This window comes from Embiotoca jacksoni, unplaced genomic scaffold (genome assembly GCF_022577435.1).
Source record: "Embiotoca jacksoni isolate LCO1_2020_lvr unplaced genomic scaffold, fEmbJac1.0.p SCAF_7, whole genome shotgun sequence".
Classification (NCBI taxonomy): Eukaryota; Metazoa; Chordata; class Actinopteri; family Embiotocidae; genus Embiotoca; species Embiotoca jacksoni.
Window position 1 is genome coordinate 15,999,893 of NW_027185425.1, and position 22,500 is coordinate 16,022,392.

The 22,500-nt window shown below is 43.4% G+C and overlaps 3 protein-coding genes across 3 annotated transcripts; 2 read left to right on the plus strand and 1 right to left on the minus strand.

Moving 5' to 3' along the window:
• Window positions 1-2,862: 2,862 nt before the first annotated feature.
• Window positions 2,863-5,612, plus strand: marcksl1b (MARCKS-like 1b). The gene is made up of 2 exons (XM_069176283.1): window positions 2,863-3,174; window positions 4,184-5,612. The coding sequence occupies exons 1-2, from the start codon at window positions 3,088-3,090 to the stop codon at window positions 4,760-4,762; spliced, it is 666 nt and encodes a 221-aa protein (XP_069032384.1). The 5' UTR covers window positions 2,863-3,087; the 3' UTR covers window positions 4,763-5,612.
• A 3,663-nt stretch (window positions 5,613-9,275) lies between these two features.
• On the plus strand, window positions 9,276-16,583 carry LOC138214619 (probable histone deacetylase 1-B). Its single transcript, XM_069176372.1, has 12 exons — window positions 9,276-9,375; window positions 10,282-10,394; window positions 11,400-11,517; window positions 11,603-11,677; window positions 12,553-12,691; window positions 13,073-13,214; window positions 13,305-13,397; window positions 13,518-13,626; window positions 13,739-14,119; window positions 14,227-14,382; window positions 14,471-14,516; window positions 15,651-16,583. Exons 1-12 carry the CDS (start codon window positions 9,327-9,329, stop codon window positions 15,676-15,678), a joined length of 1,449 nt encoding a protein of 482 aa, XP_069032473.1. The 5' UTR covers window positions 9,276-9,326; the 3' UTR covers window positions 15,679-16,583.
• A 655-nt stretch (window positions 16,584-17,238) lies between these two features.
• eif3i (eukaryotic translation initiation factor 3, subunit I) lies at window positions 17,239-22,139 on the minus strand. The gene is made up of 11 exons (XM_069176658.1): window positions 22,025-22,139; window positions 21,364-21,456; window positions 21,173-21,260; window positions 20,987-21,052; window positions 20,442-20,591; window positions 19,479-19,606; window positions 19,277-19,387; window positions 18,288-18,377; window positions 18,111-18,184; window positions 17,866-17,958; window positions 17,239-17,758 (listed from the first exon to the last, which is right to left on the minus strand). The coding sequence occupies exons 1-11, from the start codon at window positions 22,025-22,027 to the stop codon at window positions 17,677-17,679; spliced, it is 978 nt and encodes a 325-aa protein (XP_069032759.1). The 5' UTR covers window positions 22,028-22,139; the 3' UTR covers window positions 17,239-17,676.
• Between the last annotated feature and the right edge of the window lie 361 nt (window positions 22,140-22,500).

Sequence of the window (22,500 nt, forward strand, 5' to 3'; positions counted from 1 at the left end):
TGATTTAGTGACAACAGAGCTTAAAACACACCACATTGATGTTTTACCCTATTTGGATGCCTACAAAAGTCGAATCCTGCAAATAAAGCAATTGACAACTCCCCATTATCTTCCTGTTTACATGAGAGAATCCTCAGCAAATGAGCAAATGTAAGAGTGACATTGTTCAACATAGGTTTTCTGTCCTGCCGCTATATGATTCCTATCAGCTGTTCATCCGATATTGCTTTGCCCCAACATGTGTACACCCCATATTTTTAAGCACTTCTGGTTTGGGCTACAGGGAAGTCTTGTTCAGCTGTGGCTCAGAGTGGGTTTTCCACTGATCATAACGTTAGTGGTTCAATTCCCGGGTCCAACTATCAGCATGTTGAAGTGTCCTTGGGCAAGACACTGAACCCGATGGTAGCCGCCATTGTTGTGGGTGAATGGGACGTAAACTGCTTTGAGATTGCCATGGTGATAAAGCTATATATAAGTGAAGGCCATCTACCATTTGTTGCTTCAGTGTGTAATGGTATTTCAGACAGTAGTCTGCTTCCAGTTTTGTGACTACACTTTGGAGAAGACCCTTTCCATGACAATGCCTTCATGTCCCAAGAATACTCCTCAAATGATAACACAAGACATGTTTCATATATATCCTACAGACATGAGAGTGATATCAGTCCCTTCATCTAACTCTCAGCAAGAAAGCAAAAAAAAATACATCAAACTATTCCTTTCATGTCCATACTTCTGCTACGATATGTTCAATAATCATATATATGTTTGGGTGTAATATTGTGACATTCCCCATTTGTTGCTCATATGTGTACATACTGGTGGAAATATAAAGTATATCCATGTCTTCACTCACCTACCCAAAGAGAACTCTGCATGTTACAGAGAAACACTTCACCTTTTAACGTAATCCATTAAAGCAGTCACATTTATCACACAGCATTTGCAGTTTTATATAATTTGGTATTTACCATATTGATATCATGTTTGCATGGACTGTGACAGACTTACATCATACAGTCTTAACCGCATCATCAACGCATTTTTATAATTATATAACACAGAATACAAGAGTAACTTCTGTAATGAATAAGGGAGCTTTAACTTACAAGCAAACTGGAGAAGTGAAGGGTCTGGCATCAAGACGGGCTGCATGACACGCATTTCTGTGTTCCCAAGTCTTGCAAAATCAATTAGGCTGATTGGCTGCAGTAAAGATCAATTTGTAACATCGAACACTGAAGTCCTTTCCTCCCATAACTGAGATTTTTAGCTTTAACAGCTGTTGCAAGGAATGTGTGTGGAGTTAAATAATCAGGTGGAATGTGCATGATCATCACATTGACATATTTTGTTGCTGGTATGTTGTTGACAAGCGGAAGTGAACAACAGATGTAGTCATGGAGACATGAGGAGACAGCGTGACACGCCATCGGCCCCGACACAGATCCTGCTCTCCAGTCAGAACACCACGACCAAAAAAAAAAAAAAAAAAAAAGGTGTCCCCATAGTCACAATGAGCACTCACAACACTGAACTTTAGATTCAATTCTCATTCACCGTTGTATCGAACGACTAAAGTAGGTCCATGTTAGAGTGTGCCTGCAGAGAAAATACAATTTTTTTTTTAACTTTTCACCTAAACATTTTGTCAAAAATAAAGTCCTGTATCATGTCATCTATCACACTGATGTCTGACAAAGCATCACCTTGATCTCACGATTATCATAATTCACCTATTTTGAATGATTACCATACAAACTGGGTAGCTGCATTGTATGGCAGAAATAGATGTACTTGTAGAGCACAGAACACCAGCATGTTGAAATTGTCAAAGTTTCCTTTATGACACTGACAGTTACTGCATGCCCACATGATCAGCTACACTCTGGCCCTATTAGGACACAACATGACCCTGAATCACGGCTTTCTGGCAGACACAGCTTTTGGAAACATCTGTTGCGTTATATTTTACTGAATCTCTGACTAAGTGCTGAATCAGAATGTAATTTGATATGTGCATCTGCAGGCATCTTCGGTGATACTAAAACCAAAATAGAAACACTCGCAAACTTCCCCACTTGCTAAAGTAAGACTCAAAAGTGAAACTATTACAGCTGAGTGCAGTTACGTAACATCTCCAGTGAAATAAGGTTATTATTGTAAAATAGAACTGAAACAAAAATTTATCTTGATTAATGATTTATCTTGTCTGTCATTTTAAGTAAGTCAGAAGGTTGTATGGTAGTATATTCAATATTTTGGGGTTTGATTGTCTAAAACAAATAATGTAAATACATTATATTGAGTTCAGACAAGTTAGTTAACAGATCCAGTTTTTAAAAAGGTGTTTATTCATTCTGATGGCAGGTTTCTTGATTAACTTACCTTGAAGTTGTATTAATACTCAGTGTGAGTGAAGCAGGTCCACAATTATTAAGGCTGGCACTCACACTATTATCAATACCTCATTCTTATCTTACAGTCACTGTGTCACTTTCTTAGTAGCAAGATGTCCCAAGTTTGGTCAATATTCCTCATTATATTTTCTATACAGGTAAATGAACACACTCAAATAATATAAGACACGACAATACAAGGAGAGAACATTATTGTATTTATTTCTTTTATCCATTTCAGCCTTATTTTTTTTAAGTTTCATGCCTATAAAACACAGAATTTAATATAACTGAATTGATTTTGTTCTCCGGAGGGGCGTGAACAATTAGGGACTCCGCGGTGATTGGCCACAATTGGCTAGACATGCCCCTAGACTAGACGGTGATTGGTCCGGACCGAGCAGGCCCCGCCCACGGGTGACGCCTTGAACCTGCTGTATGTTGAAGCACCGCGTTCAGCGAGCGTAGTTTAGAGGGTCTCTCTCTGTAGGGGTGACAACAAGTCAGACTGCGGGGAACAAGCAAGGGGAAGTAGCGGCCGTTTGAAGAAAATTTTAAATCACACTTTTCATCGTTTCACCCGCTGGATACATAACTCGCCCTGGGGTTGGATTAACTTAAAGCCACTCTTTTTTAGTTTTTCTTTTTAATTTGCTTTAGAAGACACCGCGACTCGCCGAAGACAATGGGATCCCAGTCATCCAAGGGAGAGGTGGCCGCGGAGGCAAACGCTGCAGCCGCTGATGCAGCTGCTGTCAAAACCAACGGACAGGTAAGCACACTGCACTGTTTTGTTGGGGTTTTTTTAAAAGGGGGGAGACAAGTACAAATTATTTAAAGTTGAATTTCTCTCATGAAAACTGATGTTTTGCTCATTTTGTCGACGTTAAATCGATGAAACTTGACTGTGAGGACGTTTTGGGCAAGTCAGGTGGGGCTCGGAGCATCGCCTGTCTCCTGCTCATGGGTTGGTCACAGTGCACCCTCTCCAAAAAAAAAACAAAAAAAAAAAAACGTATCAATTAGCCTGCAGGGTGCTGATATTTATGTGTAAGTTTACAATGAGTATGTGTATATTTGTGACTGAGGTCGAACCCAAAGTCCGCACAACGTGTTGGATAGTGGCAGGCAGGAAGGGGGAGGGGGGCGGCTGGAGCGCACGTAGGCAGTCTACTACTCCTCCCTTGTTAAAAAACCGAGCCTGGCTGTCGTCTGGGCTTATTGTATGAAAACTGGGACTTTCCAATATTTAATATGAGTAAGGTGAGTCATATTTAGTCATCAATATGACACTTTAAACCAAGATTAAATCATTATGAAGGTTAATTACTCACACACACTTGACACGTAATTAAAAAAAATTAACTTGATTAGAAATTAATTATTGTGATTTTGATTTTTGTTATATTCAGGGTTTTTTTTAGGGACAAAATTAAACCATCAATTCTAGTTGTTTTTTTTCCAGTGATGAGCTCCAGTCTCCTCTTTGTTGAGCCGATGTCTGTCTGGTACCTTAGGCGGTCTGTGAGACGCTGCTGCCGCCTATCGCCTGGTTCCGGTACTGCAAGGCGTCGCCTCTGAGCCAGGCGACACGGTGGTTAATTGATGAGCACAACGATGCTCTGAAAAAAAGAAATGAGAGATGCACAACAGAGATCTTTGTGTTTTTGCAGAGATGTTTTGATTTTAAAAAAAAAAATAAAAAAAAAAAATAATAAAAAAAAAAGATTTACAAACAGATGATTTATTTTGTGACATTTCTTTCATTTTTTTTTTTCCAGGAGAATGGACATGTGAAAACCAACGGTGATGTCTCTGCAAAGCCTGACGGAGATGCTGCTGCTACCAATGGCTCCGCAGAGGCAGCCAAGGAGCCCGAAGCCGGCGCAGGAGGCGACGCCATCGAGCCGGCGCCCGCTGGAGACGGGGAGGCGGCCAAACCAGAGGGCGAGGCTGCAACCAAGGAAACCCCCAAGAAGAAGAAGAAGAAGTTCTCCCTGAAGAAGTCCTTCAACTTCAAACTGAACCTGAAGAAGAGCAAGAAGAGCGAGGCCGTGAAAGAGGAACCTGCGGCGGCGGCGGCGGCGGCTGCCGCCACCCCCTCTGAGGAGAAGCCCGCCGAGAACGGAGCTGCCGCTCCTGCGGAGGAGAAGAAGGAGGAGGTGAAGGAGGAGGCTGCTGCCCCTGCTGCCCCTGCTGCTGCTGCTGCTCCGGCCGAGGCTCCAAAAGCGGAGGAGGGGGCGGCTAAAGAGGAGGCCCCCAAGGAGGAGGCCAAGGAGGCAGCTGCCCCGGCCCCTGAGGCCACGAAACCAACAGAGGAGAGCAGCTCGACCCCCGCTCCCTCTGAAAAGAAAGAGTGATTGTACGTTTAGCTCACAATGAACTGGGTGAACTGTTTTTCAAGAGAGAGAGAGAAAATTTAAGAGTATATATATATATATATATTTATATATATATGTGTATATGTATACATATGTATATGGATATATGTATATGTAAATATATACACATGTATGTGAGAGACTCCTTCGACGTGCCACTTTTCGTCATGATAACAAGACGACAGACTAGATTCACTAGATCACTTCCCTGGTTACTGCTCGACATCTGGACCTGGACTGAGTTTGAGGTTGTGAGTTGGTTGCTGTGTGGAAAAATTGGATTTTAACGGCTCGGACGCCAGCTAACGACACCACGAAGTAATGAAGGATGGAGTTGAAGCATCTGACCCTGCTGATCAAGATGCCTCCTTGTTGAGAGAATGACCTGAGATGAGATACGAGGACACCACCACCACCTGAAATGACTTAAATAGAGAGAGAGAAAAAAAAAAAAAAAAAAATCAGAAAATTAAAGAGACTTGCCAACTTTTTACATTCCTATATTTTAACCCAAATTTGAAGTATTTTGTGGTGTATTATAGAGAACCATCTTAAAGATTCAGAGAAGCTATGTCTTGTTTGTTTAAAGAAAAAAAAAATAGACAATTTTGATTTTTACCTTACTATGAAAAAAACACTTAAGCTTGCTATGTTCACTGTTGCGGTTTGATATGAAGCAGAGTTGTTTATCTGTCGTGTGTGAGCCTGAATCTGCTTTGTCTCTGTAAATACATTGGATTGATTTCTGTTCTTTATTTTGCTAATGTTGACAGATGTTACTGGTTTTATTGTAAAGTTGATAATGGTAAATAAATGTTGGTTACCTGCCTGTTGATGTGTCTTTACGGTTATTTTCATCATGCATCACATTTGTTGTTACACACTATTACACTTAAATGAGTGGTGGTGGTGGTGGTGGGAGGGGGGAGGGGAGGGTATGTTTGTCATATTACAGTTTTATATCTTAGACAGCAGCAACAAACTAAAGAGATAAACAGTTCAAATGCACACATTGAAACTGAAGAGACACTATAAAGGCTGCTCTGCTGACCCTCACATTTACATTGGTTTTACATTTATATCTGCATATTAAACAAATGAGAGCACACAAAATAAGCAGTTGGAGCAGCTGTGCGGCCCATGACTACATTTGACCTCAAAATCCAACTTAAAGTGAAACTATGAAACTTATGAAAGATGAAATAAAACAATCTTCCTTTTATAAATTAGTTGAACTCATAATCAAAAAATACACTTACATTCCAGCTCATTTACTGCTCCAGTCTGATAGGAACAGTATTTTAGTAAACTAATAACAAACTTCATGTAGATTTTGCTCTGCATCTGGTGGTTTCTGCTTCTGCTACGTTTACTATGAACACACAACAGTCCCAGTGGCTACACGTGCTGTTAGTCAGCATAGTATGACAGACATTTTCACAAGGACGGAGATGAGGCAGCAGATGATTTAAACCCAGGTGGTTACAGTTTCATGGTAATAAACTTAAACATTTCATTGGGGGGGGGGGTCATAAGGTTTATTATAGTTATATTTATGTCAGCTGCAACCCAGTAAATCTGAATAGGCCTAACTTCAAAATCAATGAAGTTTTATTCTGCTCGTCCATGTAATTATTGCCCATTATGGGACTGGAACTGACATCCAGCTTTAACTCTCCACAGTTCACTACTGTCATAAATCTCTTCAATAAAAACTATAGATTCAATAATGTAATACAAGGTAGCTGATACTGTTTTTTTTTTTTAGCACAACCTGTGCCCCTGTAACACCACATGATATTATAACTACCCATCCATCCATTATCTATACCCATTTGATCCTGAACAGGGTCTCTTGGCTGCTGGAGCCTATCCCAGCTGACTTTGGGTGAAGGTAGGGTACACGTGGACAGGTCGCCGGTCTATCACAGGGCCAACACAGAAAGACAGACGTGCGTGCTCACATCCACACCTACGGGTAATTCAGAGTCATCAATTAACCTGACATGCATGTTTTTGGACGGTGGGAGAAAGCCGGAGTACCTGGATAGAAATTAAGAGTTACTTTTAGGTAAAATGCATTTTGAATTTACAACATTTTATTCATTTTTTAGTAGCCGGAAGAAACTGCCGGTGTGTTTGGTTTGTTCAAACTTGGTAAACTCGGCCTTAAGTATCAAACAACAGTAGCAACTGTATGCTCCTCCCGTCATAGTAAAATATTAGGGGGACCCAAGAGGTTGAAACAAACTAAAAAAAAAAAGACAATATATTCACCACAGTGTGTCACTATAAAATAAATGCAGAGTATTTCATTTGGTATTGAATTACATTATTACATATAACACTCACTGGACGTGTCATAATAAAACCCACAGGTTTTAGACTGATTGTTTTAGAGGATACTGGACACTTTAACACTGTATTGCTAGTTCCACTGACCCCTGACCCCTCCATCAGTCCCAGGGCCCTGAAATCAGCCATTACCTCGGCCCCCTCCACTTTCACATCTCCAGTATTCCTTCCATTTGAAGGAAAGCGGCCTGCTGAACATGGCTAACACACAGCCGCCGTGCTCAGGGTGAACTGACCTAGTTCACATGGTGAAATGATGAGTTGAGATCTGAGCTACATTTGGATCCAGCCTTCAAACAATTGTGAATTATTGAAACAAAGCTGGAGCTCCCACTTGATACAGTTCTTTGCTTCTTGTATCAGATGCATTTGTTAAACCTCCAACAGTATTTTTTTTTTTTTTTTTTTTTTGTGATCAGATTTTACATTTAGGGACAACTAATCGCAAACCTAAATTGTGTAAACCATCCACATCCCTGTTGAACTGCACACGAGCAGAAGATGGTGTACATTATTAAAGGCCGCTCCAATAGGAGTTCACATTTGCAGTGATTTGTTTATTGTGTTGGTTGTTGTTTTGTTTGCCCCGCATGATGTAGATGAGATTCTGTGACAGATCCCTCCAGAGGTGTTGCATTTCTCATTCAGCAGTGACAGCGTCTGCAGAGATTTGGAAGTTAGTCAGACATATATGAGCTCACACTGCCGCCTGGTGGTCATTATCTGGAACAACACCACACTGATCCCCTTTTGTCTCGTCTCTTAATCTGTTCCAGTGCTGATGAAGAGGCTGGAATTACTGCTAGGCCTGTGATCAGTATCATTGCAATGTAAAACAGGACAAAGATCAAAAATAGACTTTACTTTTCATACATTACTGATGGGAAAAAAGCATTTGTCTTTTCCTCTTGTTTGCATTGTGGCTCCGAAAAGTTTCCTTTGTTTTCTGTCTTATTTGCAAGTGATTCTTTCTTTTTAATTGACAAATCCCCTGTGTCTTTATCTTGTGACCTACAACCAACTCAGTATTATCATACGAAAGCAGATACAAAGGGAATAGGGGTGACTGTCAGCTGTTTGTCAACTGTATAAAAGCTGCCCTAAGGAAAGCCCTGCTGAAGAGGACTGCGGAGGAGAGGACTGCTGGGGGGAACCAGGCTGGGTAGAGCCCGGCTGGGGCGAGGACTGTTGGGGAGGACTGCTGGAGAGCCATGGTGGAGAACTGCTGGAGCCCTGCTAGAGGACTGCTGGGGGGAGCCCTGCTGGACACCTCTCTTTGAGGGTGCATGTAGTTGCTCCTTCTTGCAAGAATAAATGTCCGATGTGTTTGATTTTGAACTAAGCCTCTGAGTAAGTTATATTTATAGCTTTATTTTGAAAAGTACAGCAATACAAGAGGATATTTCCGCCACGCATGATTTCCAGCATTTTTATGGACAGAATACATGACCTACACTAGACACATGTACTTATAAAATGTTGTTTTATCTTATTTTTAAGGACAAGGACAGCTGCTGAAAATTGGCCTGCCTTATTCACTTTTTAAAAAAAAATTTTTTATATTGATCAATGAGGGCTGTCCTTGTCAAATAAACACATTCAGTAAAATATATGTAGAAACATGATGGGCATCATAGCATTTAAAGTACAAATTCAATTTCAAAAGTTTGAGGTCTTAGGCGTGCATGGACAAGATCACCAAACCACCAGTAAAAGGAGAGGTAACCAGCACCGTGTAAACCTTTATGACATAAATATAAGGAATGGCAAATAACTTTAAACAAAGGAAGTTAAATACGATATAGATCCAGGTCCTCATAGATCACTGTTTCCACTGAAGTGTCCTGGTTGGGAACATTAATGTGGGCGTGATGACACTTCCCTGCTTAGAGGAAGAAGACTAAAGAGCTTGTGTCTGTCATCAACTGATTGATTGATTTGATTTAATTTAATTTAATTGCGGGACATTAAATAAGCTTTACTCATCTCTATGTAACTGAATTCATCTTTACACCACCGCATTGTGGCTGCAGCCTCGGCGGTCCTCGGTTTGTACACCGGCGCCTCCCACGTCGGGCGGCTGCGCCTCTCTGATTGGCTGACAGGATCTCCGCTCGAGCTCAACTCGAGCTCTCCGGTGCGCGAGAGAGCAAACGGCGAGCACGAGCAGCGGGCTAATTGGTGTAAAATGGCGCTGTCTCAAGGAACAAAGAAAAAAGTTTGCTACTACTATGACGGTAAATATCGATCCGTCGCGCCCCCGTCTCTCCGGTTATTGAACGCGTGTAAACGTTCAGGACGTTTTATTTGTGTTTATTTTTAAAAAAAAGAAAAAGAAAAGCGTGCAACACGACCGCAGCTAGCCAGCCGGTGCAGCGAGCTAACGTTAGCTCGCTCGTCGGGCTAACCCAGCACGGTGCAGCACGGCTCCGGTAAACGGAGAGCTTTCGTTGGTTCCGAGTTCATTTAACGCCCGGACCGATTATCTGCGTGTATTTAAGCATTTAATAGGACTACGGCTTGTGCGTGTGGGGGGTAAAATGTCCCATTTTGTGGGGGCGCAGAGGTGCCGTGGAGCTAGCCTGCGCTAATCCCGTCACCGGTCCTCTGAAAGTGGAGAAGAAGTTCCTCGAAGTGAAGCTCCGGTCTGATCGATTCATCCGAGGAGTCGTTTCACCAAACGGTGCAAATAAATGTCGTGAAGTTATGTTGCGTTTCCCCTTTTTTTTTTTTTTTTTTTTTTTTTTTTTTTCCTCTAACGCGCATGTGCAGTGAACAGAAGAGCTGAAACATCGGGCCACTACTTCCCCGTCCTCTGAATAACTGATCTTAAAGAGGACAGATGAGGATCAGATGATCATCTGAGGATCAAATGATCATCTGAGGATGTAACATCGGCTCGTGAAAGGGTCCACGTGGTTTTCTTGTATTTAAAGTTTTCCCCCCACTACACTACGTCTTGCAAGCTGCTGCAAAGCTGCTGTGGTTTGGATGAAGGACAAGTTCATGTTGACGTGATCCAACACTTTTAAAATATAAAGGGCACTTTTTATTTAAAAAAAACAAAACTCAAAAAGAGACAAAATGCATCATATTAATGTGCCTTTAAAATACTAAATAAAGATGATGGTGTTTTCTTCCAGGGGACGTGGGGAACTACTACTACGGCCAGGGCCATCCCATGAAACCACACAGGATCCGCATGACGCACAACCTCCTCCTCAACTACGGCCTGTACAGGAAGATGGAGATCTATGTGAGTCATGTCGCGTGAAGCCGCACAAACCTCGGACGGCTTCAGATGCACGTCAAACGTTATCTTTAATGTCAAGTCCACTTTACTTGAGCAGAGAGGAAACCTTTCTGTTATAAGATCACATGCTGCGTCAGATCACTGTATTTTTACTAGTTTGAAGGGTTAGATTTATAAAACAAAATCAGAATTGGTCAAATTTATAGGGGAAAAAAGCAACGCAACTAGTGTTGACATGTAAATAATCATACGTTGGGGTACTTTTAACTCTATTTGACGTCTATAAATTCCATATTTTTTTAATAATCCACCTATTTCATTGACATGAATGGGGTAGATGATTGACCTCCCACTGCTTTTGAACCTTTACTGAGTCACAAATGTGAAAATAGGAGTCGCCGTGAGACTTGCCACTTCAGATCAGGGTGTTATTTGTCCATATTTGTTATTTAGATTTTTAGTTTCCTTACTTTACATAACCATTGAAATTTAAAAATAAAAGACTCCTGTTTTCATTTTCTTTGTGACCAGAGCGTACGTGTCTCGTGACATTAGGTCACTCTGTGTTCGGTCAGCATTATTTTAGTCATGCTGGATTTAGCACAAGACGCCAGAATAAAACGGTGAAAACAAACATTTCAACACTGTTGAATTATAACAAGGTTTTTGTGAAGTTACGATCATTTGCTAATGATGAGTCCCATTGATAAAGGTTTGTGCATCATGAGTCATCTGGCAGTTTTTGAAAGATATAAATTCAAAGTTATGAGTTAGAAACCTTTTGACATTTAGTTTTAGATACAGTATTTGTATCAGCTGGAGCTGGTTTGTGGCTGCGCTCGTTTCATCTGAAAATCAATACAAACACTTAAACAACAGGGCGTGAGAAGGTTGGGTTAACCCTGCACCTTGGTTAATTAATAGAGACTTGCATCGCAACCAAAACTTTGATCACACCTGATCAAACAGACACGTCGGCTCTTCTTCATCACCTCTCCGTGTTTCCAGAGACCGCACAAAGCCAGCGGTGAAGAGATGACCAAATACCACAGTGACGACTACATTAAGTTCCTGAGGTCCATCCGGCCGGACAACATGTCCGAGTACAGCAAACAGATGCAGAGATGTGAGTGTCCGGCTTCATTCTCACCCGCAGTACGCTCGAGTGTTCTTCACGTCCAGTCAGATTAAACGCGTCTTTTGTCTCGCAGTCAACGTCGGGGAGGACTGTCCAGTGTTTGATGGGCTCTTTGAGTTTTGCCAGCTGTCAACAGGCGGCTCCGTGGGTACGTTCTTCCAACACACTTCACATCATCCTCCTGTCCTTGTACCGGAGGGACGCACATGACGCACTGTGCACAGCGTGTTTGTTTCTCAGAACATATCTTTTAAAACACGCAAGCATTTTGAGTATTGTATTGTATTGTTTGTATGAAGTGAAAAACAATATTGTCAACCACGCAGTGTGAGAGTCAGTGGACACGGCAGCAGCCACAGGATGCAATAAGTCCCTCATTTTAATAATACCGCAAGCTTCAAACCATCTGAAAGCAGAGAAAGGAAGAGTCCAATCTAACAATAACAAATAGTGTTCTCACACATTCGGTGTAGTGTTGTTTAAAACCACACGCTGTCGTTCTGCACTGACCGGAAATATCCGCAGCATGTGAACACATCACCTGCAAAATATCTGCAGCTTTCATTATTTTACCCAGAAATCAACGTGTTCTCTGTTTAACACGCTCAATAGACACACTGATTCTTCTGTCCAGCAGCAGCAGTGACAAACAATCACTTTCTGTTCACGAACAGCTGCAGCTTCTTCAGAGACCTCCGTTTGAAAATCCTTTCCATCAGTGGCTCCGCCCCTTTCCTCCACTTAGCCAAGATGGCGACCGTTAAGTGTCCAATGTTTCAAACTTCTTCTTTGGACCGTTTAGAGCGCATCTCGTCCTGGTACTCGTAGTTCACGGCATGTTTCTCTACTTGACAGTGTGAACGCACTTCTGCACTCAGAAGAGTGTTGGTGCTCAAGAAGGACATTTTGAACACGGCATACGATCCCTATTCTCCTTAAGCTTGCAGCTTCAGAAGGACGAACGGACCCAAAGTCCGTCAAATCTGTCCGGTATTTTGAAGCTTTGTCTCTACTTTCCCTCAGCTGGAGCCGTGAAGCTGAACAAGCAGCAGACAGACATCGCCATCAACTGGGCCGGCGGACTCCATCACGCCAAGAAGTCCGAGGCGTCCGGTTTCTGCTACGTCAACGACATCGTCCTTGCCATCCTCGAGCTGCTCAAGTACGCTTTGTCTTTTTACTCGCGTATCCGACAGCTTTTTAGTGGACGTGATGTAGCTGGGTCACATCCTAACCCTACCTCATAGAGCTCCGTGTCTCCTGCTCGGTTCTTTTCGTCCCAGTCCCCAGGCGGCCTTTGTATTTATTTGGTTTTAGACTCTCAGTATTTTCATTTTGCTGTTTGGTTGAGCAGATGATGAGTTGTTGGTTTTTTTTCGCTCTTTTTTTTTTTTTAACCTGAATGAAGTGTTTTTACACCCAACACGTTATTAACCCCTTTGTTCCCGGAGGCTTTGTCGCCAGCTACCGTCTTTGGATTCATCTTATTTTCTAACAATCGAACTTGGATCTGACCGCTGACTGACTTGTGTGTCCTGGTCAGATACCACCAGAGGGTGTTGTACATAGATATTGACATCCACCACGGTGACGGAGTGGAGGAGGCGTTTTACACCACAGACAGGGTCATGACGGTCTCTTTCCACAAGTATGGAGAGTACTTCCCCGGCACCGGAGACCTGAGGGTTCGTTTCACTCTTCAAATAGTTTCCCCTGCAAAACATCATCAGTGTGTCTTGTGAGCATTACTTGAATAAGATGTGTAATGTGTGCAGGACATTGGAGCAGGAAAGGGCAAGTACTACGCAGTAAACTACCCTCTCCGAGACGGCATCGATGACGAGTCCTACGAAGCCATCTTCAAGCCTGTAAGTCATCTTTTATCATGACACTATGATATTTTTTAACCGACAAAGAAGTATTCAAATCGGCGTATTGGTCTCCGACTCTGACCAGAGTTCCTCACGTGTTTGTTTGTCGTGTGTCAGATCATGGCTAAAGTCATGGAGATGTACCAGCCGAGTGCCGTGGTTCTCCAGTGTGGAGCCGATTCTCTGTCTGGAGACCGGCTGGGCTGCTTCAACCTCACCATCAAAGGTACAAACACACCTCGGAACCACTTCTGTAATACTGGGAACCACTTCTGTAATACTGGGAACCACTTCTGTAATCCCGAGAGTGTAACGTGAGTGCGTGCCTCCTCTTCCAGGCCACGCCAAGTGCGTGGAGTACATCAAAAGCTTCAACCTGCCTCTGCTGATGCTCGGCGGCGGAGGCTACACCATCCGCAACGTGGCCCGCTGCTGGACCTACGAGACCGCCGTGGCCTTGGACTGCTCCATCCCCAACGAGCTGCCCTACAACGACTACTTTGAGTACTTCGGGCCCGATTTCAAGCTGCACATCAGCCCCTCCAACATGACCAACCAGAACACCAACGAGTACCTGGAGAAGATCAAACAGCGGCTGTTTGAAAACCTGCGCATGCTGCCTCACGCCCCCGGAGTCCAGATGCAGGCCATCCCCGAGGACGCTCCTCACCCGGACAGCGCGGACGAGGACGAGGAAGACCCCGACAAACGCATCTCGAGTAAGACGCTTCTAAAGGCGGCGGTATCTTTGATCGCGTCCCTCCGACATTTCCTTTCAAAGTGTTTACTGATGAAGAGATATTTATGAACTGTGTGCGCGTTTCAGTCCGGGCCCACGACAAGAGGATAGCCTGCGAGGAAGAGTTCTCCGACTCCGAGGACGAGGCGGAGGGACACGGGGGCGGCCGCAGGAACGCAGCCAATCACAAGAAGGTGAAACGAGTGAAGAAGGAGGAAGAGAAGGAGGGAGAGGAGAAGAAAGGTGAGAGCAGTCACGGGACAGGGAAAGATTTGAAGACGAATAAAAAACCGTCACTGGATAATAATCACCGTGTTAATTTGCTTTGCAGAAGTGAAAGAGGAAGAGAAGGAAGAAGAGAAGATGGACACAACCGGGTAAGGAACGCTGACATTGTGATGGAGGTGGTCAGAGTACGTCCTTCTGGATGGAAACAGTTTAAGACCGAATACACACGACTTCTATCATTGGAAGCTGAACGTTTTCAAGTTAAACATCTCGTCCACTGACTAAACAGCTGGATTTCTACGACCTATAATGAAGTGAAAAGCAGTCCATCCTTTCTGCTGATTAGACAAAAACCAGCCAGAATATTTTATTCTCTGCAGCTTTGGAGATTTATTAACCAGTTCAGTTGTTTTCAGTACAAAACTTCAATGTTTTTTTGTTTTTTTTAAATGCTTAAAAAAAAAAAAAATAAACAGAGCGAAATATTTCCTCTTAAATGGGAACAAAATGAATGAATTTGTTGGACTCAAGGTTCTCCTCCACCGGGCTGCATCAGAGATCAGAGCTGCGACGGAGGCAGCATGCTTCTTACTGAAGAGGTCAACGGCTGTTTTACAAACTTTCTATCTGGCTTGTCTGCGTTTTATCAACCCAATCTTTGCCGTCATTGTTTTTGGAGCCAAAGCTGCTGAAATCTCCCATTTCCCCGTCGCGTTTGCCTTCGTCAGCAGCTGCAGGAAAAAGCACATCTCTCCCGAAGTGATTGTTGACGAGCGGGAAGGAAAACCAAAGTCAAATCGCACCATACAGAAATATTTGTCGTGGAAAAATACGACGCGTAGATAAATGGCAACTAAAATTTGAACACGCTACAACCAAGAATCCACGATATTGTAGGACTTTGGCCCACGAACGATCAGTGGGAACCCTGAAGTTCAGAGTCACGGCCGCTGAGCCGACTAGTTTGGGATCCAGTGATCTGCACTTCACCACTGGAAATATCAACTGTCCAGTTAGTGAACGATGTTTACTCACAGATTTGACTTGACTGGGATTTAAAATGGGGCGGTAATAGTCAGGATTCTATTACCGTCTTAAACAAACGTAAACCCTTCGGTGTTGAATTGTTCTTTATATCCCGGGATATTAAAATAGAGCAGCGCCGCCGGTTGACCTCCAGACACCTTCGTTCTGCTGCGAAACCGAAGATCAACCTGTCGTTTCCCGAGTGAACAGTTTCTGCTATTTTGCTGCTTTAACTCGTTGCCCGTTTTGTGTTTCAGACCAAAAGAGGAGGTGAAGACGACTTGAAGCGCGGCTCGGGGACAAGTGGATGGTTTTCCTGTCGTCCTGCAGCCCCACTGATTCCTCAATTCTACTGCAGAAATAGGGCCTTTTTTTTGTTTTTTTTTCTATTCCTCTTTTATGGTGTTCCTCAGAGCAAACCTGGTTCACACTGGATCACGTGTTCGTTTCACGGGCGGGTGGCCACAGCCGAGTACCGGACCATTCACTTCCCCCTTGTTAGTGTAAACCCCACCCCACCCGGCACTCCCTGTAGTGTAAAACAAATGCCACCAGTTCCCTCAGCTGTTGTGTGAACCAGGTCTGTTTTAATAAAGAAGCCTCACAGCTCCTCCTGGTGTTTCACATTTCCACCTCTTTTTTGTTGGGCTGCATCTGAAAATCCCCGCAGAGACATTGGATGATTAAAAAAAAAAAAAGTGAAGTTCTCACATGCAGAAAGGTGCTTCTGTTCGTTTTTAAACATCTATTTATGATGCTGATGGAACAACCGGCAGCAGGGCAGCGTGTGCTGCTCTGCCGTGTTAACCCATCAGTGAACGCATGTCGCCTTCAGCATGTACATGTTCTCTCTGCCGGACAGCCCCGCTCTCTGCTCACTAACTTATTTTAAACCATGAGTCCAGTCAGTCCTTCAGCCCGTCTTCCTCTCAGTATCAGATCACTGTTTTTTACTTTCATTTTGTTTTTCTCCCGCGTCTTTCATGTATGAATGAGTGTGAACCTCTTTAGAGGCCTGTGATGGAAGTGAATGACTTAATTTAGATATTTTGTACCATTATACATTTTAAAAGTGGAGGCAGCCGGTGCGTGGCCCTCCACAACGTGGTTGTTTGGAGTTCTATCGTTGTGAAATGTGCATTATCATAACTTTGTTATAAAAAAAATTAAATAAAGAAAATTGATCCACATTTTGCCCGAGCTCATAATTTATATAAAAAAAAAAAAAAAGTGTTTGTAAACTACTGTTTACCTCTGAAGTTCTAGGTTTCATACTACAGTATCTCGTCCAAAATGTCACAACAAATTGACATGACTTTTTGGACGACATACTAAAATGACATTTTTATGATCTTTGGACGACATACTGCAGTATAGTGTCGTCCAAAAAGTTATGTTCTTGTATAGCATGAGATCCAAAATGTAAAAAAGTCATATATGTTGGCAAAAATATATGTTCTATTGATAATACTCCACTTGGGAAACTTACAAACCCAAACGATCAGTGATAAATATCACTGATAGACAGCAGTATGTCTATTATGTCGGTTATTATTGCCTCTTATAGCGGTAAAGTTGTCAGGTATCACTTACTTACTTTTTATCTTTAATACTATCAGTATTGGGGGGGGGGGACACAACCCCCCCAAAAATGCTGTAATTATAGGGAGCTGCAGTCTGTCACTCAGAAAAATAGTCAGCCAATCAGAGGAGATGCTCATTAATATAAATGAGCTTTAGGAACACGGACTAAAACCAGCCTGATCTCAGCTGAGAGGCTTTAGAGAGGAGGAGGTGTAAGATGGAACTGAAAATGTCAGGACTATAAATAAAGCACCAGAAACATTACAATATGGGACCTTTAATATCAAGTTCTTGTTATTCAACTTAAATACACTTCAAGATTATTATTGGTTTAAATCCAGTCAGAAAAACTTCCGGGGTACAAAAAAAAAAAGGGGAATCCAGATGCTTCTGATATCAACCAGGAGTTTCCAGGTAATGTTAGAAAAATTACCTTTAAAAAAACTCACCACTCTGTCACAACGATGCCGTCAGACACGCTCACATTTTTATTTTGAAATGATCTGTTAGAAGAATACCAGCTGAGGTCCGTCAGAGGCAGCTAACCTGTACCAGATCAGGTCAGATGAAGGGGGGGGGAGGGGGGGGGGGGGGTGGTCCGTCCGCTGGGGATGCTCTCTGTCTGTTCTTCCTGACTGGACTCTGATGTTAGGCGGAGCCGTCGGGTGGAGGAGCTGTCGGGTGGAGGAGGCCGACTCCTTATGCCTCCAGCTCAAAGTCAAAGTACTGCGGGTCGAAGTAATGAATCCTTACGTATCCGTCTTCTCCGCCGCTGCTGTAACTGCAGACGTGGACACAGAGGGAGACAAAAAGGGCAGCGGTGAGTCGTTGAAACCAGACTGCTGGACATCTTCGGGCCAGGACGCACAAAGCTCAATCGTTCTGTACCTTTTGCCGTCAGGGTGGAACGCCACGCAGTTGATTGGGCCGAAATGACCTTTGACCCTGCCGAACTCCTCTTCGTAGGCAGCGTGGAAGAACCTGAGTAAAACAGAGAAGCCGGGTTACGACGCTTTACCGGGCGATTCCACATTCAGAGACCTCAGCGCGGTTTGGTTCCCGGATAAAAAAATGAACCAATGAGCTTTGAGCGTTGGATGAATCCAGCCGATCGCTGCGGCGTTGGACCTCACCTGGCCTCAAACTTGCCGATCCTGGTGGAGGTGGTGGTGACCTCCATGGCTTCCTGTCCGCCTCCCATCACCACCTGCAGCAAACAACAAAAGGTCAGTGGAGAGATCCCGCGTTGATGCGCGCTGGATCAAAGTGCGCGTTGCAACGGGACACGCGCGCAGCGAGTCATTGCTTACGTGGTCCATGATGGGGGAGATGGCAGCAGAGTTGACGGGACGCTCCGTCTTGAATGTCTTGATGTGGTCCAGGGAAGCGGAGTCAAACAGCTGCGAGGAAACGAGGAGGACGACCCGCACTCAGTAACACAGTATGGTGTGAGTGGAGATAACCGACAACGAGCTTAACTCGTGCCGACTGTCAAATGTACAACCCGGTCGGTCCCTTCGGGAAATTTCATTCTCGCGATCACAATAATTGACGCAAATTCAAGCAACGTCAGCTTTCAATATTTTGTCATTTCTGTGATTTTTCGGCAAAAAAAATGTCATCAGCAGAAGCAGCACAAAGTAAGTCTTTTAAAACAAAACTTGTTTTATTCCCAATTTACGATCAGAAAGGGTTTGCTCCTGGGTTTTTTTTTTCATCGCAGAATAAAACTGGAACTGGCAGAAAAAACGGAAGTGACGGGATTTGCGGGAAACGCAGCCTTCACATTAAAATCATCGAATTAAATGCTTATTATCAATGGAAGTGATTCCATATTACTGTATGCTAAAATCATTGTATAAACACTCCAAGTAGACTGGACTTGGTTTCTGTGCATACAGTCGGCCTGCGTGTTGAATAAACATGAATTAACCAACGTCTGAAGCTCTTATTTTGACAGCTGATTTAATCGTTGTATTTTATGTTAGTTCAGTAAAGTTACTCACTTGTGATTTTTTTTCTTTACTTTTAGACACATGGTTTTCAATGTTAAAAAAATAACAAAAGGTTTAGAACCAAAATATTTCTGTAATGTGCAGTATGTATGTTATCAAAGGAAGTGATTGCATATTTATTCCTTCACCAGGAAGTGCTTCAAAAAAATTGCACTTATCTTTTTTTGCACAAAAACCCAATTTAAAACTCCACAAATTACATTGAAACGTTTGAAAAATAAATGTGATGGCAGTAATGACTTAATGAGGTTGTGGTTTGTGTCCACGGGTGAGGACAGCGTTACCTTGGCACTGTTGTCCTTGGAGGCGCTGATGAACATGGTGAGGTCCACTGACGTCTGCATGTCGTTGATCTGCTTGGTGTGCTCCTTGGCCTTCTTCACGATCTCGCCAGACTGTCCGCAAACAAACGACGGAAACATTTGGTCACACGTTTTCCACGCTCTGGTTTGCTTCCCGTTTATTTGGCGTCGTGTTCACACACACCTTGGCGCTGAACTGGTTGATCTCTCCGTTCTCGTGGCCGGCGTTGACAAACTCTCCCAGCGGCCCCCACACGGCGCTGGTGATCTTGTGGTCGCTGCAGGGTATGGACAGGTACGGCTGGTTGTCCTCTGCGCGCACACACACACGGGACAGATTCCTGCTTTTCACCACTGAGGAGCCAAACTGCTGCTCACCGGCAGACCATCTGAGCCCGAGCGCACAGCAACCTATGATCTCGTCACTTTTATACGCTGTCATAAAGGGCTTTCAGCAGAATCATTTTCCATCACCTGAAAGTATCAAATTACATCTCCTAACATTTTAAAACAAGAGGCACGTACGAGGTACTTCAGGGGAAGGCTGGTCACGAGATGGTACATCTCAAGGGGTTTGTCCTAGTTAACACATTTGAAATACTCCTAACAACTAATAACAGGCAGTAGAATATGTTCCATTATGGCGTTACAGCAAAGGAGCCCAAATTCTTTCTTATGAATGGAAAACAAATTTATCTGGAGGACCAGGGGCCAAAAATAAATGTTTATGTGAAATTATATTTCATTAAACATCATATTTGACAGGAAATTAACATTCCAAATAAAACCATTTGAATTTCAGAACAACTAAAGCGCTCGTCTTTAATCTGTGGAATCAATTTTGCAGAAATGATTTGTCAAAAACAGTCCTCGTTTTTGTTGTCGTCAGTGTTTCACCGCCTCGATCTCTCATCTCGACCTGCAGCACAAAGCCTATATTGCCATAAAACTCATTTATTATTTAGCAGCACACAAATTCCAGTTTGTAGTCTTACAGTTAGGAATTAACTGCGCTTACAGATAAGGAGAATAAACACGAGCCTGTCAAACGAATCGGCCTTTCCTTGCACGTGATTTGCCAGCTTTAATCGGGGTGTTCGTGTGGTGCATATTAAACGAACGAATGCGGGGTCAAGGTGGTGCGTACCTATCTGCTGTGGGTCCCTCAGGTCAAAGAAGTTCAGGAAGCACTGGTAGCCCATCTGCTTGTCTGTGGAGAACATGATGATGTTGCCGCTGAAGTCAAAGCCGCACGTCCTGACAGCCGAGTTGGTGTTCAGCAGAGCCAGCTGTTTCCCTGAGGACGCAGAACAACACTGGGGGGTTAGAGAGGGTGCTGATAACGCTCGAAAGTTACATCACAATATTGCTGTGATAAATGTATTCTTGATGACATAACTAAATGCTGTTATTTATATATATATATATATATATATATATATATATATATATAAAGGTGTCATAACAGTTTCCCTTGAAATATTCAGTAAAAACTAAAAACACCTCTCTTTTTCAGAATGTAAACAACAACGACAACGTCATCAGTACCTTTGAGTGAGACTCAGATTCTGTCTGAAGAAGTGGTGTCACTCACCAGCTCAGTGTTGTCCTTTGTCCTTTGTCCTTTGACACACGGTGACAAAGATGCAACGAAATATGTGCAACCCTTTACCATAACTTATGTTCACCTACCGGTCTCGCAGTCCCACAGTCGACAGCTGTTGTCCGCTGATCCTGTCAAAACGTTCTTGGTGTCCCCTGAGAGGACACGTTAAGGAACCAAACAAGCTGCCAGAGTTTCAAAGACGTGACCACAGAATGAGAATGACCGCATTTGTTTGTTTGAGCTTAAGCTCAACGTGGACGTGTGGAGGATACAGTCGCAGTCAACGCACCACACGGCTCCCGTGTGACCGTTGTAGGTACCGAGCCTCTCGCCGTTCACCGAGTACCACACGTTGGTGACCTGCAGAGGAAACACCGCGTCAGTCAGCTGATCCCAAAAGAAGAAGAAGAAGAAGAAGAAGAAGAGGACGTTGAATGAAAGAAGTTGGACGGCGTGATCTCACCGTGTCTTTGGCTACGGAGAAGAGCAGGTCTCCTTCTCTGTTGTACTTGATTTGGGTGATGGACCTCTCGTGGCCCTGGAGCAAGATGGGTCTCTGTGGACAACAACGGTCATCAGAGGAGACTTTATTAGGACCCCGCGGTGGGGACATGTCGTCACAGCAGCAGAGACACACAGTTAGGGGGGAAAAGAAGAAGCTGCACAATACAAATAAGGTGGATAGAAAACTTTTTTTTTTTTTTAAAGTAAGACCAATGAACAAACACATAAACACACAAACAGTATAAATACAACACGTGTCAGGTGCCGGGACACACACTGCTACTTTATTATAGGAGTTCCTGCACTGAGCTGTCCCTTTGGACCAGCTCTGTCCCTCGTCTCCTGTCCCTCTCTGGGACTAAACGACGGCGTCGTAGTTTAAAAATATAAAATGAAGAATAAACGAGGGCCGCGGTGCGTGGTGACTCATCTGCTGCTGCCACAAAGTCCACATTTCCATTTCTCCGTGGAAACATCATCAGCTCCGCCATCCCGCAGCGACGGCTAATACGCGAGCTAAGCTAACGCGAGCCGAGGCGGCTCTGCTCGCTGTGAGAAGACGGACATTACTCGGACCGGAACAGAGCTGTTAGGAAACGTTTACCAAGAAATATACGAACCATTTTCGGTCAGCTACGGCTGGACAGCTGGTCCAGTATTTTCACCGCGTCGCCCGCAAAGAGAGAAAAGTGGAACACTCGTGTTTCAAGTGCCGGAGCTGCGGCGGAAGAGGACGATGACGTAGTTCCGATATCAAACAAAGCGAGATGTCGGTAGTGCGCCCTCTACCTGTATGACTGTACTATTGCATGCAGTACACTTGTTAAAACATGAAATACCATATCGTGAATATGGTAGTTAAAGTGTATAAATGGAATACTAAAAAAAAATAATAATCAATGTCTGTGATGTATTAGGGTAATCTAGGGTAATCTAATGGTCTCTAAAAAGTCTCACGAAGGCAAAAGACATTGTATAGCGCGAGAAGGATAAAAAGCACACATTTTGTTTAAGTCAATATAAAACAGAGCTGTTTTCTAACAAACAAAAAGAAAAGCCCTTAATAGAACAGCCCTCAAATAAGTGGTTGTGGTCT